The following is a 19016-nucleotide window of genomic DNA, read 5'->3' as shown; positions in this document are numbered from 1 at the left end:
AGTATGCATTTTTAAGTACTGAGTTACAAAGGGGGGGGGGGGAAGTCATTCAACCTCCTTCACACAGTTCAGGAGCTTTCATTTCCAATACCGTAGATTAAACATTTCCAATCCATTTAAACAGTTGCAGAACTAAAGCCCACAGACATATTGTCAATTAAAGCTGTAAATATCCCACGGTCTGTACAAAATGAAAGCTTTAAAAAAAGAACAGCAGCACCGCAGTTTTTCACTCCTTGATCACTGCACCTGCCTCATTAATCTCCTGCACCCATGTGAGGTAAATACATGGTACAACTATAAACTAAAATCAATAATACCTTTAAAAAGGTTTAATTTGATTCTACCAGGGAGGTTATCATAATCCAGCTTCGCTTTCTCACATTCTGCTAACAATTTCTCAGCTCGGTTTCAACTGCTAACTTTGTTCTCCATCTCCCTATCTATCATGCTGCTATAATGCCAGCTCAAATGCTGTTTGTAACAGCACAGCAATTTCTCAGAAGTTCCCAGCTTCATAGTGCTTTCCTTTAGCAGTGCATGGAAATTATTAGATTAAATTACAAATGAAAGACTCTGCAGTCAGTCGTGATCACTGGAACATTTATGCACATTTGGTTGATTGTGAATTTTAACGTTTGTTCCTTTGCATCTTTACAGATCTTCTTTTTACATTCTGTTTTTCAAGATCGTATGGGAAGCGAAATTGAAGACAACTGGAAGAGAGCCCCACGTTTTCCCAAAGGAAGGACGGTGGCACACATGCACTCAGCTCCTTCCTGGCCTAAGTGAAGCCAACAGAACCTCCACAAGCAAAGTAAAAACTTCCGTTAATATCAGTACACATCACAGAATGCTTCTGGAAGGAAGAGTTGCACAGAAATCTGCTTCACAAAGGAAGACCTCCGACAACCCAGTTCTTTCCTCTATTCTGTAACATTTCCCACACCAGCACCAGACCAAACAGTTCACAAACACAGAAATACCCGAAGAGAACACTGATAATACTGCAACTGGTGATCATAATAGGTTAAGCAGCAGGATCTTCGATTATCTCACTGCTGCAGGTACAATTTTCAAGAAGATATTTTAAACCAATTTCTTGACCATACACAGTCCCTGAAAATATCTAGTAATTTTCTACAGGAATAGCGCTGTTTGACCCAATTCCAAAGTAGATAATTATATTATCTGTACCTAAAATCCCTCTGAGTGTTTCAATCAGGTATGGTATTCTTCACTTTCTGTTCTGATCTGCTTAGCATGGCTGAGCACCATTAAGCAGCTGTCAGATTCCACACTAGAAGTGGCTGGATTTCAGTAATAAGCAAAATGGTTCCCGATAGAGTTTAAAACACCTGGGGATCTTTCCAAATGAATGGTGCAATGAGGCTAAACTATAAGATTAAACTGCCGTAAAATAAGCCCCACAATTTCTTCATAAAAGTACACACCCTAATACCTTCAGTCTCTGAAGAGCTCAGTCGTTGCTGAACATGCAACATGCCCAGATGAGCCCTCAGATAAGAGTATGAGAAATAATTCACAACCTTCACATTCAAGAAATTATACAACTACCTCCTCCTAACATGCAGCTCAGGCTGTTCTTACTTTTCTATCAGCAGAGACCATCTACAATAGAAAGGCTGAAGATCTAAGCCATGAGAGAGAACACAGCTCAGTATGCTTGTTCAGCTACCAAAAACAGTACCAGCCTCTTTCTCGTTTTTCAGTCCAAGGAGATTTTATAACCAGTATTTAAAGAAATGAGAGAACAGGTCACAGGTGCGTTTAGTTAGAAGAAGCCTTCTAATCACTTGAACAGCAAAGCTGGAGAAAAACTTTCTGTCAGAACAGGGCAGCCAGAAAAGCTAACAGCCTTTAAAGTGAAGTTCAATCAGTTTGTGATGCAAATTGTGCAACGGATGGAGTGACAGCACAAGGACTCAGGCTCAGTGCTCCATGGACCCATAAGGATCAGTGCAGCACAGAGGCACAAATCGTCTGCCAGCTGTGGACACGCATATTTGAATCTTAAAACTCACAACTCCGTATATTACACTTCCACAAGTGATTAATAAGGCTACCAGGAGTGCCTTTGCAAGAGAGGACATATGAGATAGTTGGAAAAAATAATAAAAAAAAGAATGACTAAAAGAATACAGGACAGGAGAACTCCGCGTATGAAGCGTTAGAAGCTTCCCCCACCTAAATGTCTCTCTGACTTCACACCTGTATTAATTTTTGCTTCTACCAAAGCCAGAGGAATTCACAAAAATGACAGAATGTCCCCAGTGAACCCAAGCTGGGTGTAAGTGCACTGTGACAGACTCAGCACCACCTGAGCAGCCATCAGCTTCCTGCACACATGCTGCCCTGCGGATCGGAGATGGCAGGAACTGGGGTGGGTGAGTGGATGTCTGCAGCCAAAGGTCCGCGATGGACATCTGACTGTGATACAACTGCCTGCAACACACAAAGCAAGGGCCCGAGGCCAAGCGCCCCACTCTGACAGCTCCTGCGACCTGCCTGAGCCTGACGCTCTCCTTCCCAGCCTTACCCAGCTGCCTGACATCAGCCTCCAATTGCAGCCCCTTTGCTGTGGGCTCAGAAGCCAGGAAATACCGTTTGTATGCAAGGCTGAGGCTACAGAGCACCCAGACTTGCCTCTACGTTTAGATATATCCCCCTTTTTTATTATTATTTTTTTTCTCAACTCCTGCTCTTCTACAATGACCTGCCACTGAAAAGTCATTCTTCAACCACGTTTCAGCAGAGAATGGATCACCTGCACGTGAATTAATTTCAAGGGAGATATAGATAGCAGAGTAATTTAGAACCAGCTTTTCTCTCTCCTTTCTTTTTCGCTCTCAGATTAAATCCACTGAGATCAATTGAGACATTCCAGATTTTTCCCAGTACGCATTTTTGTAGCTTAGAAAACAAACACTAGAAAAACCAGACAACCTCCCAAAGCTGAAATTGCCCTTTCCATTCAAATGCAGTGCTGTACCCAAACTGAAACTGTCACACAGCCCGTTAATCTCCATTACAAAACACATTCTTTATTTAGTAAAATTACAGCACTTAGTTGAATGATAACAGTATTTACATACTGGTTTATGAGCTCCTGAGATATTTTTCAAGCAAATAAAATAAGAGAATAGGTTACGGTTTATTGAAATAGGAGCTGCACTGTTCCTAGGAGAACAGCATACTGCTGCTATTATTGCTCCTGTGTTACAAGCATTTAAAACAGGGTTGTCCTTTAAAGGGTTCGTGTTGCCTATCATAAACCAAAACAAACTAAGCCAGTAGTGTGGAATAGCCCTTGGTCATAACAAAGGCAGCCCTCAGCATCTACACAGGGGATCCAAATTCGTAAAAATTCAGAGGCTTCCCAAACAACACATAGACATTTGGTACAACTTTACTCTGCAGAGCAGTCTGAACCCAGAGAAAACACAGCAGCAGAAGATTAGAAAAAAAGAACAAAACAAACCTACTGATGTCACTGTTAATGCTGTCACATTCCTACTTGTGGAACAGCACCCAAATTAAAATTAAACACAGAAATCACCACCATCACCCAACGTATTGGAAGAAAAAGGATTAGGCTGACGAGGTGACATATTAAATTCCAAAGACTTCTGGAAAATAATCAACAGCATGATAATGTGAATGAGGACCACAAGCACCTACACAGCTGCAGCTTCCTGTTAGTAAATACCAGGCCTCATGGCAATACTTAAACACAGCATCTTCTACTGTTCTGAATGCTATCTGCCGGGTTTTTTTCCCCAGTAAAACATCCTCTCGATTGACTGAGAACAAGGTCGCCAAAACCAGAGCATTTTTATCAGATTAGAAAGCTTTTACATACTTCTCATTTTTTACGAGACAATCATCTTCTATTAAAACATCGCTTATTCAATTATGCCTTCTTTTAAGTAGATGGGTACAACATCAGGCCTTAAGCCTGGGGAGAGCTGTACAGCCACCAGGGCCCACAGAGGACAACACACAGCACTCACAGCCTCGGGCCGGGGCCACAGCCACTGAGCCAAGCATTGCCTCTGCTCATCATGGGGAACTACAGACCCTATGGGAACGCAAGCACAGGCTGAGATCAAACCTGCTGCACAGTAACTGCTCTTAGGAAACCTTTGCAAACAGTGTTAACACTAGCCATATCCCTTGGAGGAGAAAACAAGCTTTTCCAATAGTTCCATGCTTTTTCCGTATACGTTGTCACCTTTCCAACAATGTTTCGATAGCAGACCGAAATACACTGTCTGCAGCATACCAGCATACACACACACACCCGTATCCCAAATAAACCGGGTAATAACGCTCCGTTTGAAAGCTGATAACTCCTGGATGTATGTTTTCAGTTCAGCGTTGCACGCTGTGACACAAAGAACATAACCTCAGCAAAATAAGAATCAGGCAAAGGAGGACCGGGCATTCCTGTATGCGTACCAGGGAGCTGGGTACTTTGAAACACTAGTGTGAGAGTAACCACGGCTGCATTTAACAATTAATCTACAGCAAACAGCCCCCATCTGCTCTTCATCAATAGCTCTTTCTTCACTTCTTCCCCTTCTTTCAGGTAAGCTGGCTGTCACAAATTTTGAAGTATCAGAGCAGCTTTGCAGCAGATGCAATCAGGAAAGAAAAGAAGGGGCATAAACCACACATTTCTACTGTTTCGAAGGGTTTGCTGAGTCAAACGAGGATTCCTGCAGACAGACAGCTGTATGCACGTGGAGCTGTACTGACAGCACCACTCCTCCCTGCGTGCTGCCCCAGAGCACAGTGCTGCTGGTCTGGATCACGCTGCAGAACCGTGGCCCAAGCAGGAAAATTCCTACACTCATGCACAGTCAAACACACAAACTTAAAGGCAGCTGCTCTAAAAATACATTCACCTGTACCAGTTACATGGTAAGGTCATACTGGTGCTGTAGGAAATCCAGAACCATGCGAAAAAAGCAAGAAGTAAAATCTTATTTCAATAATAACAATAATAATACTAAATGGTCAAAGTCTGCAGGGACCACCTTACATCACCACTGAGTACCAATTTCAAGGAGGCTAACATACGACTACCATGATGTTTTCCTGCCCAGATTTGTACCTTCGTGTTTTTAGCACCACAGTCGCCTGCTGTGCAGTGTGTAGCTCAATTTATTTCCAATACTGTAATTTCTGCAACATTAGCACAGAATACCAGCTCCGATATTCTTACTGTTTGCACTCTAGGAGCAGACTTGCATTTTCCGCCAACTCCATTACATCATCCGAAAAAACCCAAACATTTCTTTTTCCTCTTTCCCCCCGCCCCCACCCCGGCGTCCCCGTCCCGCAGCCCCGCACACCGCCGGGAGCCGAGCGCACGGCGCGCCATCTCCGCCGCCGACCTTCGCGCCGCAGCCGCGCGTTACATAACCGGCGCCGCTCGCGTGCGGCCGTGCCCGGGCGGCTCGGCGCGGGGCGCGGAGCGGGGCTCCGTCCCGCAGCGGGGACATGTGGGTCAGCGGGTCAGAAGCGCCGCGGCCTCGCGGCTCCGCACCGCGGTCGCGGCCGCCCCGGCGCCGTCCCGCGCGCTCCCGGCGGCAGCGCCGACCGAGCGTTACATAATTGATGGACGCCCCGCGGCGCCCTCCGCCAGCGCCGGGCCGGGCCCCGCCGCCCCGCGGCACCATCTGCCCGCGCCCGCCCGTTGTGTAACAGCCGCCGGCCCCGCGAGCGCCCGGAGAACTCCCCGCCGGAGAGAGGCCGTTTCTCCGGTGTTTCTCATTAACCCCGTTACATAAGGCGCTCGCATGCCACATCCTCTCTCTCGAGCGCTAAATATACCGCGCGGCGGGCGCCCCGCACGCCCGGCCCGGCCCCGCCCGCGGCGCCGCCGCCCCCCGCCGCCCCGCACCGCGCGGGGTCCCCGAGCGGGAGCTGCCCGCGGAGGGGGCGTGGCCGAGCGGGGAAAAATACTGTAAAACACACGGCGGCACATGGTCAGCCATGTTCCGGCCCGCACCGCGCGCCCCGCCGCCGAGGACGGCCCCGCTCCCGGCGCCCCGCACCTCCCGGCGCCCCGCTCGGCGGCCGCGGGCATCGTCGCGCGCCTTTATTTAATCCGCCGCCCTCCGCCACCGGCCGCACCGAGCCGAGCCCCCCGGAGCGCTCCCCCTCCGGCGGGGGCAATGCCCCTCCCCGCGCGGTGCGAGCGGCCCGGGGCCGGGCGGGGAGGGGCTCCCGGGGGCTCCGCTCGAGGAGCGGCGGCGGAGCCCCCTCCGAAGTTGCGCGCCTCCGCGGAACAACGGCGGCCGCGAGAGCGCCCGCCCCGCGAGGAGCCGGCTGTACGGCGATGAATCGAGGGAAAACGGCACGCAGAGGGCGAGCGGGTCCTCCCCGCACCGCCCAGCTCCCTTTAACCGCGGATCCCCCATTCGCGACCCGGCGAAGCGCACCGGCTGGGAAACTGTCAAACGGAGACGCGCCGGGAGGGGGGCGGGGGGCAGGAAGGACGCTGCAGCTTTAAAAGTTTGTTCCCTCGCATCCCCGCACTCGGGCTGTTGCTTTATATATTTATAAATTATGTAATTTCGGGAGCGCGGTGCCCATCCGGACCCCGCGGGCAGCGAACGGGAGCGCGAGGGGAGCGCCGAGCCCCCTCGGTATTCCATCGCCTCCGTCCCTCCTCCCGCCGCAATTAAAAGAAGCGATAAAAGTTTGCGAGGTTTGGCAGGGGGTTGGAGCGCGCCGCGTTTGCGTGCGCGGCTGCCACGAGCGCCGGCGGCACCCCGGGGGATGAAATCGCCGCATTTCCCCCTTCTCTTGCCCCCCTCTTCCTATTCCCACCCACCCCGATCCCACTCCCCCGGCCCCCTCCCCCCTCCCCAAGTCTCCTACCTCTGCCGCCGCCGCTGGAGTAGCTCTGCCTGCGGACCGGAGCCGGCGCATCGCCTTTCCGGGCGGGCTCCAGGTTCACCGGGGTGTCCCTGGCGCCGGCGGCCGCCTCGGAGCCGCTGCTGCCCGGCTCGCTGGCTGCTGGATCGGGGGCTGCCGGAGCGGACTCCATGTTTTTCCCAATGTAGATCGCTTGGAGATGGCGAGCTCCTACACTCCCTCTATCTTCTGTTTCCAGCGCAACTCTATGGTAGAAAAGCAGAAGGGAGAGAGCGAGCGCGATCCAGATGGGATGCGAGCTTGCCTGGCTGTGACCACAAGCAGCGCTAGCGAGAGCCGCGCACCCCCGCCCCCGCACCCCCCGCGCTCCCCGCGCCCCGCCGCCAGCCGCGCGCCCCGCCGCCCTCCGCCATGGCCCCGAGCCGCGGGCACGGCCCCGGGCAGCGGGCGGGTATCCGGGCAGGTTGGGCCGGCCCGGTCCTGCCGAGCCCCGCGCCGGGCCCAGGGGAGGCGAGGCGCAGCCGCGGCCCGGGGCGGCGGGAAGCGGTCGGCCTCCTCCCGAACCCGGACCCTCCGGCTCGGTCAGCGCGTCCGGAGGGGTCGCGGCTCCGGCCTCACCCCGACGGGAAGAGCCTCGAAACACGGCCCCTCTCCTTCCTCGGTGCTTCAGCCGGAGCTGCAGCAGAAGATGCCATCCATGTTAAGCGTCTCAGGACCCATCCGTTCAGCAGCCACGCGGGCACATTTCACACAATACCTCCCTTTCAACGAGGTGCACTTTGACACGGGACAAAAGGTGCCGGGAGAGGTACCAGAAAACTCTTACACACCAGGTCGGACTTCTAAAAGCATCCTCGTGCAGCAGGGTGTAATGATGCACTCCGCTCACCCCGTTTTGAAATAAAGTAACATCTGCCATAGAGAGCAGGCTGAAGGACGCATCCCTCTTGTGTAAGAGGCTGCATCTTGTACAGCCCTATAGCCTTCTGCACAGAAGGTTCTGACAGGAAGCGTGGCCTGACCACGTCTGTCAAACCAAGATATCAGTACTGACAGCAGTGCCAGCTCTGCCACTGTGGTGCTCAGTTGTATGCAGGCAGCTGATACACCACCTCCTGCCAGCAAGGACCTAGGTGCTGTCCTAGCCTACGCGATCAGTGCTGCTGGCATTAGAACCTGATGGCATTTGCTGGGAAACACTGGGCAAACCCAGCCTGAGCAGCCCCATGCCCCGTGTCACTGCTCTCTCACAGAGGGCCTGCTCAAAAATAGGTTTGAAACATACATACCATGTCATAGTTGCTCCAGGATGGCATCCACAAATCGGATTTTCCCTCGCATTGTTGATATTCAATCTTTTAGCATAGAGCCTTGCATCAGTTGACTTGGAGGTCCTGAAGTTCCAACTACATGCGTCTAAAAAAAGAAACAAAAAGAATCGCATGACAGTTCTGATTATTTGTTCGCTGTATGCATCTGAAAGGGGTGAGCAGAGACTGCAGCATACAGAACAACAATTCTGCATTTACACAAAGCAAATAAATTTGCAGAGATCACAGCTCAACTTCCAGATCTGTCCATTGAGTAAGTGGTGTTTGTCCTCACAGGTTAAGTACTCAGTTCTTGCAGACCTGGAAGCCCCAGCATACGAGCACAAAAGGCTGTGTAGTTTTTTTCCCCAGAGATAAATGAAGACATCTCTGCCTCCTCCTTGATAGTGGGTAAGGGAGTGGGGTGGGGGTGAAAACAAGGGAGGCAGGAGCACAGTTTGCCCCCAGTGCCTTACTTTGAGGCTCAGGGGGAAGGTTCCACCCTTGCACTGCAGTGCATGCTAACTCCAGCTCACAGTCCTTTTGGCATGGCTGTGCTGGAATGTGCCGAGAGCAGCGAGGTGGTCCTTCTGTGATGCAAGTTTGTTGGATTAGAGTTGCAGTTTCCTGCAAACTCTCTTCCTTCACTTTTCACTAATTGGCAACCTCCAAATAGAAGCAAGAATTATGTGAGCTGTGGAAACTGAAATGCCTGTTATCCTTAGAGAAAGCTTATCCTTCTCTCTTCAGGGTTTAAGCAGGCTGACCAGGCAATGTGTGTTGGGAAACTTGCCCAGCTAATAAAAAAAGAGGACTTCATTCCTCAAAGCTGCCAGAGCACTGCCTTTCACCAGTACCAGGAACAATCGAGCTACTTGCCACAGTGAGGATTATTCAAGTGAGTGTTTTGCAGGACTGTTTTTAGTATTCCAAATACTTTAAATTAGGAAGAAGTATGGGCTTTTTTTCTCCCTCAATGTATTAAAGGCTGCTGTACCTACCCTACAAAGTAGTTGTCATTTAGTGTACATTTTCCCCAATTTTGAAAACTAAGCAATTTTTCCATTTCCTTTTTTTTTTTTTTTTTTTTTTTTGGTTTTAGAAAAGAAATTACAGGGGGAAAAAAAAATCACAGAGGAGGAAAATAGTGTCAGAAGAACCTGAATTCGTGGAGAAAAAATTAGCTTCTGCTCTAAAGTCTCTCAAGTCACCAGCAGTAGGAATCAGCTAGAGCAGGACAGACCTTCAGCAAGCCTGTAGAGGCAACCATCTACAATTTCACAGCACTTACATAGCAAAGAGATGGACGCTCTTTTAAAAGAACAGAGGGTGCCTGAAAAACCTGAGAACCCCATCAGGAAAAGCTAAGGCCACAGTTTGCTCATGCTCTATATAACTGAGGAAAATCATGATTTTTTTCCCAAGATCCCTCTGGCTGTGGGTGCTCTGCTGAGACACCTCCTGGGCACAGAAAAGGTCTTCTTCAATCTTTGGTCTTTTGTGTCTATCTTCCAACTCAGTCCAAACCACAGGTCATTAACTTTGATCACTAAGTCTGTTTAAACAAGTGAGATGGCATTAGCAGCAAAGATATCTATCAAGTTTCTGTATGCTGAGAAACTTGAGAAAGAAAGGGTTTGTTAGATTTAGAAGTGCTCTAGAAATTGCTGGGAATGTTACCTGCTAGAGTGGCCCAGAAATTATTCTTTCAGAAGTAGCAGTACTGGAACTGCCAAACATTTAATGTTTATCTTGTTGATTCCATATAGACGTTCAGGAACTAACAGTTTTAATAATTTAAAACTCACACAAACCTTGTGCAACTCTGGAGTAGACAAGATATTAGGATTATGCAGATGCCTTTCCAGGACACTGCCAGGGTGACAGAGTAAGTGGCAGAACAGCTATGCTGCACACAACCAAATACACCAAAAGGACTGCAGGACAGGCACAAGGCACGCAGCACATGCAAGCAGGAAAATCATACACTGCTGGAGTGTGGAGTACCACTGCATTACCTTAGTAGTGGTGATCCATTAATATGCATCCATTAATATTTTGAATTAGGAAGGTACCTCAAATTACAAAACTAACATGGCTATTAAGATATCTTACTTAAATGAGGATGCCAAAGTACAGTCCCAATTCAGAAGTACACAGTAGCCTGCATTCCCTTTCTGTGGAACTGCACTGCAGTGACTTCTGGCCACAGTACGTAAAAAGCGATTGTTAAATATTCCTAGGAAGTTCATTAGCTCCAGTGTAGCAGCTGTGGAGAGCATAGTGATGCAGACCCATGTTTGGGTACACAGGAAGAACTACCAAGGTATTTTGGTGCTGGTGGCATTTTCTGCCTTTGCTGGTCCCTTACAGCATTCTCCCAAATTCTTCCTGTCCAGCTGCTCTGGCACAACAAGCTGCCAAGGCTAAGGCACGTTTGCTTCCATTGAACCAGTTTACATCTGTGGCTTTGGTGGCTTTTCAGGAAAAGAAGAAAGAGCAAAAGTCACAGATGGAAGAAAAAGCAGTAGATGTTCTGAGGAGCAAATTCTGGATTCATGTAAGTACGTAGCAGGCCGTTTGTGTTCATTCCTTAGAGGATTTTCCATCTCTGAGAAAAGGAAGTGGAGAAGCACAGAACGTATCAAGTAATTAACCCTTGGCACCACATCCACAATCAGCATACCCTGTATGTAAAGAGTAAGCAGCAACAGCTGAGGCCAGTTCTAAAGAATTCAATACTTTTGGAATGAATTAAGCTAAAAGTCCAAGAGAGATCTGCCTCTCTCAGTATGTCTGTGCTGCTGTTTTCCTGTGATTGGTTTAAAAAACAAAAAAACAGCATATTTTCTTCAGCAAGATGAACACTGTTCTCACATTTCATACAATTGCAGACAACCTCTTCCTCCCACAAAGGTAATCTAATCGAATTAGAGGAGCAATTCAGCCTGCCCATATTCTCTGGAGACATGAAGGGAAACACCGAAGTACAAAATCAGATCTAAAGATATATTTTTCTTCCCAAGAAATCGGAAGTTCCTCTCGTAAAACAGTCAGACATCATTTTTGAAATCTTGGATCATTCTCTCATTCTCTCATTTCTCTGTTCAAAAAAAGGGTGGCTCTTTTTCAATCAGCTCTTTTTGTGGCACTTTGTTCTCAATTGTATTTTACTGAACAGTAGTTCCCTCAAATGCAGTGTTTGTTACCTAGTTCCTCCTTTACAGCACTAGAACTCGTATTCTTTGCTGAAAAAAAAAAAAAAAAAAAAAAGTGTTTCCCTAAAAGCAGTTGTAGGTTACAAGCAAATCAAAGAGGAAAGAATCACTTCTCATTTTGAAGAAAATATTATCATCTAACTGTTCATTGGTCTCATTCCTTCATGTATCTGTCATCCCCCAGCAGAGCCTGTCAGTAACCCCCCTCAGAATATCCTACCTGAAAGAACCATTCTGTTTTATTTGGCTCTCTGGCAAGAACTCAATGTATTTGAAAATTCACATGTATTTGCAAAGTTCACTTTCACTCAAAATCATTAAGAAAATTTGCACCAGCCAAGAAAAGCATATTAGATTAGAAATTCAGACACGTAAATCGTTCTGAATAGGAAAACAAGTTATCTTCTATTGCTGTGATTTAACTTGTCACTAATAAGATACTTCCTAGGAATTAACGCACATACGGGAGGACAAAGTTTAGCCAAACTTATTTGCAACAATCTAAAACGTTATTTGAGACTTACTTCTCCTAAGTATCTGGAAAGAAAGATGATACCTACAGGTCTGAGGGATGTGAAGAACAGCCAGTGACAGGGAGCTGCAGTCAACTATTCATACAACCTACTATAGCACTGCCACGCTTCCCTTCCAAAACTGCTACAGAGTTGTGTACTTCACCTCATCATTAACAATGACTTCCAACATGCTACCTTCAGAAACATGGGGAAGTTTTCCCACTTCATCACAACCCAGCAATCGAAGAACGTGCTCTGAACAGCAGGTGGGAAGCTTTCCCCAGCACTCTACTCCCTCGTAAAGAGCCATGCTTCTCATACCTTCCCATTTCCCTCCTTTTCCTCCAGGTCACAGAACTTGATCTTCTAGCTAGCTTAGACGTATAAAGATTTCCTTCATTTAACACGTACCAAAAAATTACACTAACCGTCAGCTGATTCAGGCAGCCCAAACGTACAGCAGAGACATTAGGGCTTAGATGAGCATTAAAACTGAATTATACCAGAAAGGCAGAAGTGCAAGCTGCAACTTAACGTAAAATAATTATTCTGCTTGTATATAATTTGAAGTTGATTCATTTAAACACTGTATCATGAAAAATATTTTTGTTTCAAAGAAAAATGGAAAGCCATCTACTGTGTGCAAAGGACAACAAGCGCATGGCCAGCGTTGCTGAAAGCATTCCCTGCCCACTGTAACTCTTTGAAAACTTAACACTCTGCAACACAACATTATTCCTAGAGCAAAAGCATATAAAGCAAAAATCATTAACCCTTTCATTTGCCCTGGAGATGATCATTTGTTAATATTAATTAGATACCGAAGTAATGCAGATTGACTTCATTATTTGAATGGTTTTTGCATTACTTTTGCACCATGTTCCACACAACTGATATTACCTAGTGACACAATTCTCAACCTGAGTTAAGAAACAGTGAGAGACAGAGAAGGGAATCTGAATAAGAAAACTAATGTACCAAAAAGTCTAAAAGGACATACTGAAAATCTAGGATAAGTACTTTTTGTTGTTGTTGTTTGTTTTGTAAATATATGTATGTGAAGCCTCTGTCTTTTGCAACTCCAAAATATTTTCTGTTTTTATATGGGCTAAAAAGATGAAGTTTCAAGTATTAAGCTGAAAAAATCCCTGGAAGAATTCCATAGTAAATATTTTTAAGCATGTTAATGGAGCAAAGGTAAAGAAAGAAAAAAAGATTTGGTTTCCCCCTGTGTCTGGAGATGAGCAAGGGTAGGGAACATCCAAAACTGACAGTTATAATTGTGTAAAAAAAAAAAAAAGTGTTGTTTTCTTTTTTTAAAAGTTGCTATTAAAGCTGTCATGTTCAATAGTGCACAAAAATCTGAAGTAGAAGTACTGCTTTTTGTTTCTTTGTTTTTTTCCTCCAGCTTTCATGCTTTCTGTGATGAAAAGTATTTCTTTAATCAAACTATATTTAACCTGAAATTAATAGATGATTTTTGCACCTCAATATTTTACTTGTTAAAAAACAGATTTAGATACACTTCAAAGTACGATGCTGAAGAATGTACGTTATTTTGATTTTTAACTTAAAAAAATACCTTTTGAACATAATAAAAAAGCAACATCAGTCTCACATATTTCCTCTTTCTTCTTCTGTTTTATAAGTAGAGCGCACACACACAAAAGAGTTCTTTCAATTGGAAATTGGTAGGAATTCATCTACCAAAAAGTCAATCCATATCCATTTATGATACAGCAAAGCTTTCTGGTAGCCTTTGAACTACCAAGATGGTGAGATGTAGAGAATTTCCAGACACATTTGCATATCAACATGAAAAAATTAGGTCTTACTAGAACATTATAAATAGCCTTCCTAGTCATGGTTCTGGATCTAGGACACGTGTTCTAAGAACTGTATCTGTGTAAGATCATAAGAAGCTCTTCCAAAATAAGGATTTAAGCTACAGGCAAGCTGTGTTCACCTCTCATTTTGGCTGAATGTGCTTCTTGCTCTGCAGCTACCTATGAACTCTCATACACACGATGAATTGCAAAGCGCAACAGCTGGTTATAGCAATGCCATCTTGCTGAATAAACATGCAACTTCTGCCTTCCAAACCAACAAACCAGTCTAACAAATCTACAAACAACAGAACAAAGAGCCTACTACAGGACAACCTGCAAAACCTTTATCAGTTATAATTGAAATAAAGCCAGAGAGAAAAAACATGTTGACATGGTCTCCTTCTATAAAAAGAACAGAGTATTCAATGCAATTAAAAATGATTTAAAGGGCAGATTTTCTGGTATATTATTTGCAACCATCTTAAATTTTAAATAAATTGGACAATGTTGTTAGCCAAATAACTATCTTCAACTCATTTGCCACAGGATGCTAGGTATGTCTTGAACTACTCAGATTTCCAAACCTATGGTTGTTACATCAACTGGGACAGGTAAGGCATTTCTCCTTTTTTCCCCAGAAGATTCATTTCTTTAAACAAAACTGTTATTTAAAAGCAAACACAAGTTATGTAAAATATCCTCACAAATGTGTTTAGATATACTTTATTCTGTTACTAGAAAAATATTTGCCTCACATGTTTTGTAATCAAAATAGAAAGCACTTTGCTTTCTATTTGGTCTTAGCTGAGGTTTAAATCTTGTGACCAGGAGACTTCCCGTACTCCACAGTTATTTTTAATTTTAAAGCAAAAAGAAACAACTGTGAATCTAAGAGAACTCTTCCATTTGAACTTACCACTTACAGTTACTTTTATGCTCTGGTTTTTATGTTTGGCTTTTTGTTTGTTTTTTACCTTTACTATCTTCCAGTGAGTTCTGTCAGTGAGAAATGTGAAAGTCAATTTAGTTAAAATCGAATATATTTTTCCATAAGGAATGTTATCCTATGGCACATCAGTGAAGCATCCACAGATCTTTTCCCAGTTTCTCCTTGCAGCACCCATCACATCTCATCTCTGTACACTTGCCATTAGTCACTCAGAGTAATCAACACAAATGTTTTCTATCATGCTAAGGTGAGAAAAAGCTGCGAGAGAACATTTGCCTCAGATTCAAATAGATAAGCCAATAATTTAATATTTATAGAACCATCCTTACACTAGTATCATTTTACTTTCTTCAAGTTACCCATGAACTTTACACTACACTGATATTTTTCTGGTACCTTTACCAAGAGAAACTACTGCCATGGCTCCCATCCACTGAGACGTACAGTGTTAGAATGCATTGAGGGCAACATTAAACATTTCTAAGTAATGGCAAGACCAGTGAATAACTTCCAGAGGAAGAAAAAAGTTGTTCAAGTCAAAGTTCCTCATCAACGTATGTAACTTTGCACATGTCAGAACTAGCACACAAAAACAACATAGCAATTCTACTTAAGAATATTTGATTGCCTGACTGGAAATCTGAGCTCATATCACAGACATCCTTTTTTTTTTTTTTTTTTTTTTTTTTGACTTCCATACAACACTGCAAAATTTGTCTGAAGAGATAACATTTGAAAATGGCAATTATGGATTTTGAAAGCCAGAAAGTTTTTGGGTGTTTTTTTTTTCCCCTCTATTTACCATTCGTGATTGTTTTTCACTGTGAAATTTTAAGTTTTCTTCACTTTTTAGCCCCACATCAAAAAAAGCCAAAATCTACTGTGACTAAGATGAAAGTTTGCAATAAGCAATGTGACTTCTACTGCAAGTGCTGTGTGCATCCGTGCTTCAAGGAAAAAAGAGAGAGAAGTATATAATGATCTTCCAAAATAGACACTGTACACTATTATATCCATTACAGGTTCACAAACAGTTCTCAGAAAGCAGTTTCATACTTGGCCTTAAAATGCCATTAATACTTTTCCACTTCAGAATCTCCCACTTACACTCAAGGATGTTGTGCTCCCCTGTTTGGGGCAGTGGGCCTCCTGGCTGTTCAGTTTTGCACTTTGGATCCAATGCAAGAAGAAAAAAAAAGTGCTGGGCATGCTCTGTGCATTGATGCACCAAGTACAAGCTGCATGAGACAAACTTTATGTTCCCTCTAATCTGATCTCATAACTCTATTCCATAGGGACATCTTTATCACAAACTCAGCCCAGGATGCTGGAATTGAAAATTCCTTACTAATTAATTTTTAGCTGGCAAAATAAGCCTTTTTAAGTTCAGTAAGAACTGTAAGCCTACTCTCCTTGTTTAGCCACTTATAATTAAAGATAAATAAATAGCTCAGCTTTTTTTTTTTTTTTTTTTTTTTCCCCACTTCAGATGAATGTGCTGATCATCACAGTAATATTTCTGCAGTCCCCTGGTTTGTGGATGAGAGATTCTCATGAAGAGCCCAACTCTCTAAATGGTTGCCCCAAAAAGAGAGGGATTAGATGTAGGAAAGGGGAGAAATCAATCTCAAACTGGACAAAAAGTTTCAAAAAATATTTTAAGTGTATTTTTAATAGTCTAAAATGAAAGATGTAAAGTAATGCTGCATACGCTCTTAAAATCATTTTACAAACAAAATTACACACTCCCTGCACTACACATACTGACACAGGACAAGAAGGGATTTGCTTGTTATTTCTTTGTATCAGGTAGAACCACATCTGTGTGCCCCATTTACCTATGGGTAATTAATAGAATGTATAGCTCAGACCTAATGAGGGAACAAAATCTCCAGAAAATAAAACTCAGTGTCAGTGGAGTTGCATGTATTTCATAAAGATCAAGTTTTTGGAGAGCTATGGTTTGGGGAAGAGTACAGCTAACAAATAATGAAAGTAGTCACATACTTCATGTGGTTGCTTCAGAAGTAACACCTCCTGTTTATTTTCATGGAAGCTACAACTGGTACAAAGAGCACAATAACATTATTTGACAAAGAAAATTCTCAGTTACAAAACACTGTTTTTAAACAGTCTCCACCATTAGTTACACATTTTCACCAGCAATGAACCTGAGCCTGCTGGTAACAATCTGCACCAGCAGAGGTGACTCACTGTCACTGTTACTGCTGAAATGCACCATCCACAGCCTCACTGGGCTCACCTCCAGAAACATTCAACGAGTACCAATCAACGTCACTGAGTGCCATTTTGCCCTACGGAGGAATTCAGTGACACACCTTTGCTTCATCAGCACTTCCATGTCAGACACCACTGTGTTAAACAGCCCCACCTGATGCACAGCAATAAAATGTAATGGAATACTGGTGGAGAAATTTCAGCCTCTACTGCCATACCACCAACATCCACCACTGACACTGTGGGCCAACATAATAAATTACGAGGCATAACTTTCAGAGCAGCACTCATACTTTGTTGACATGGGATAGCATTAAACCAAAATTACAAAGCTTTCTTCTCAGAAAAAGAAAAAAACAAAAACAAAATACCCAATAGCTTGCATAAAAATATAAAGTCTGGTTTTATTCTATTTTTTAATATCCCCAGTTTTTAAAGTTTTGATTCAGACTCCAAGTGTTATCAAGACAGTGACACACCTGCACTTTATTTCCCCTTGCTTTTTCTTTTTTTCAACCACAACATTATATTTGGCAAGGAACAAAAACTATTTCCATGTTGGAAAACTGAGCTGCCTTAAAAAAAAAAAAAACAACAATAATCCTCCATACGATCTTTGTGTTCATCCCAGAATACTGTGGGTGGGTGCATCTATCTACATCCACACACTAATCAGAATATTCACTGCCTATTTCTTTTTGTTTAGTTTCTGAACCACCAAAAATATGGAAGAAATAGTAAATAGGTTCAAAATTAGCACCTTGATGGAAACGTACGTGGGATTATTTACTGCTTTCAATATTAGTTGTCAAGAAGCTCAAGCCAAGTTACAGTACTTGTTTTGCCGGTGCAGGGAAGCAAGAGATCAAAAGAACCACAAATAGTTAAATAACAGCGTTCTGCTCTTGTCAGGCTGATGAGCACATTTGCAGCAACCTGACTGAGCTTCAGAGGAGGCAAAGGAGGGGAGCAGGGAGCCTCAGGGTGACAGACCTGCTCGTAGCCCTTGCCCTACACTAACATCTTTTCTTCCTCTCCTCTTTCCCTTTTGTTTTCATTTCTGTTCCAACAATGGGGTGTTCCATTTTAAAAGAAGGGCCCAGTCACCTGTGGCACAAACTCCCAAGAGGAACTGTCCCAGCTAGTCAGAGCTCCATGGCCAGGGTTTCAAACAGCACAACTTGACCTACAGCCAGAAGAATATGGGGATCCACCTTGTCATGGCATAGCAACCACAGCAGCACGTCCAGAGAAGTTAGCCATACCAACGTGACCTGTCAGCTTTCTAAGAATCCTGGTTCTTTCCCAGATGTGCTGATGAGTGATACTGCAAATAAGTATACCTAAGCTTTTATACAGCTGCTCCTTGATTTTCAACTGTTTTGAATTCACATTTTGTGTGCCTTCCAAACAGATGCTTAAACAATGGCAAAAGACCATGAAGGGCAAATAAGTAAATGAGGACGTGCTTGGCTGAAGTAAATTTATTTCTAAATTTATGTGAATACTCACAGAGATTTGTCTGTGCTATTCAGTAGTCTGCACTTTCTGAAGCACTATGCTTCACAAATACAGAAAGTCAATAATTAGCTTTCCAGCTATTCATCAAACTTCTGCAATAGGTAAATACTGAATAATAGCCAGCTATTCATTAGAATGCAATATCTGAGAACTGTTATCCCCTTTTCATGAGTCCAACCCGAAGTCGCTCTGCTGCTGGAATAAAAGCCTACCTGACAGTAGCATGCCTTTACCTCTAGGACAGCATACAGAACAAAATGAGCTGATTATTCCAATAACACATGGTTTACCCCAAACTTGAAGAAGAAAAATAATTGAATAAAAAACAACTACCACCACTTTTTAGGAAACTAGCTCTGAAGCACGCCACTGTTGGGTTAACACATTCAAACAGGTTACAAGCCTTTCCAGATACAAAGAAGGCGTCATCTGCTTGTGACATTCAAAAACAAGTTGTCTGCAAAACCCATTAGCTCTGTTGCCCATGAACTCTCCTTGATCAATAGAGAAAGGAGAGGAGACTC

General features: G+C 44.2%; 1 protein-coding gene across 5 annotated transcripts in view; it reads right to left on the bottom strand.

Annotated features, from left to right (window-relative positions):
* RORA (RAR related orphan receptor A) overlaps positions 1–19016 on the bottom strand; it is a 398577-nt gene that overhangs the window by 340261 nt on the left and 39300 nt on the right. For all 5 annotated transcript variants that reach the window (XM_090148734.1, XM_090148738.1, XM_090148735.1 and 2 more), the window contains 2 exons: positions 8202–8328; positions 6916–7157 (listed from right to left, as the gene is read on the bottom strand). In XM_090148734.1, the coding sequence (XP_090004860.1) occupies positions 6916–7084 (169 nt within the window). In that variant the 5' untranslated portion in view covers positions 7085–7157; positions 8202–8328. The remainder of the gene's footprint in view (positions 1–6915; positions 7158–8201; positions 8329–19016) is intronic.

Source organism: Phasianus colchicus, chromosome 12, assembly GCF_987193195.1.
Source record: "Phasianus colchicus chromosome 12, bPhaCol1.hap1.1, whole genome shotgun sequence".
Classification (NCBI taxonomy): Eukaryota; Metazoa; Chordata; class Aves; order Galliformes; family Phasianidae; genus Phasianus; species Phasianus colchicus.
This window is presented reverse-complemented; position numbering and strand designations above follow the sequence as displayed.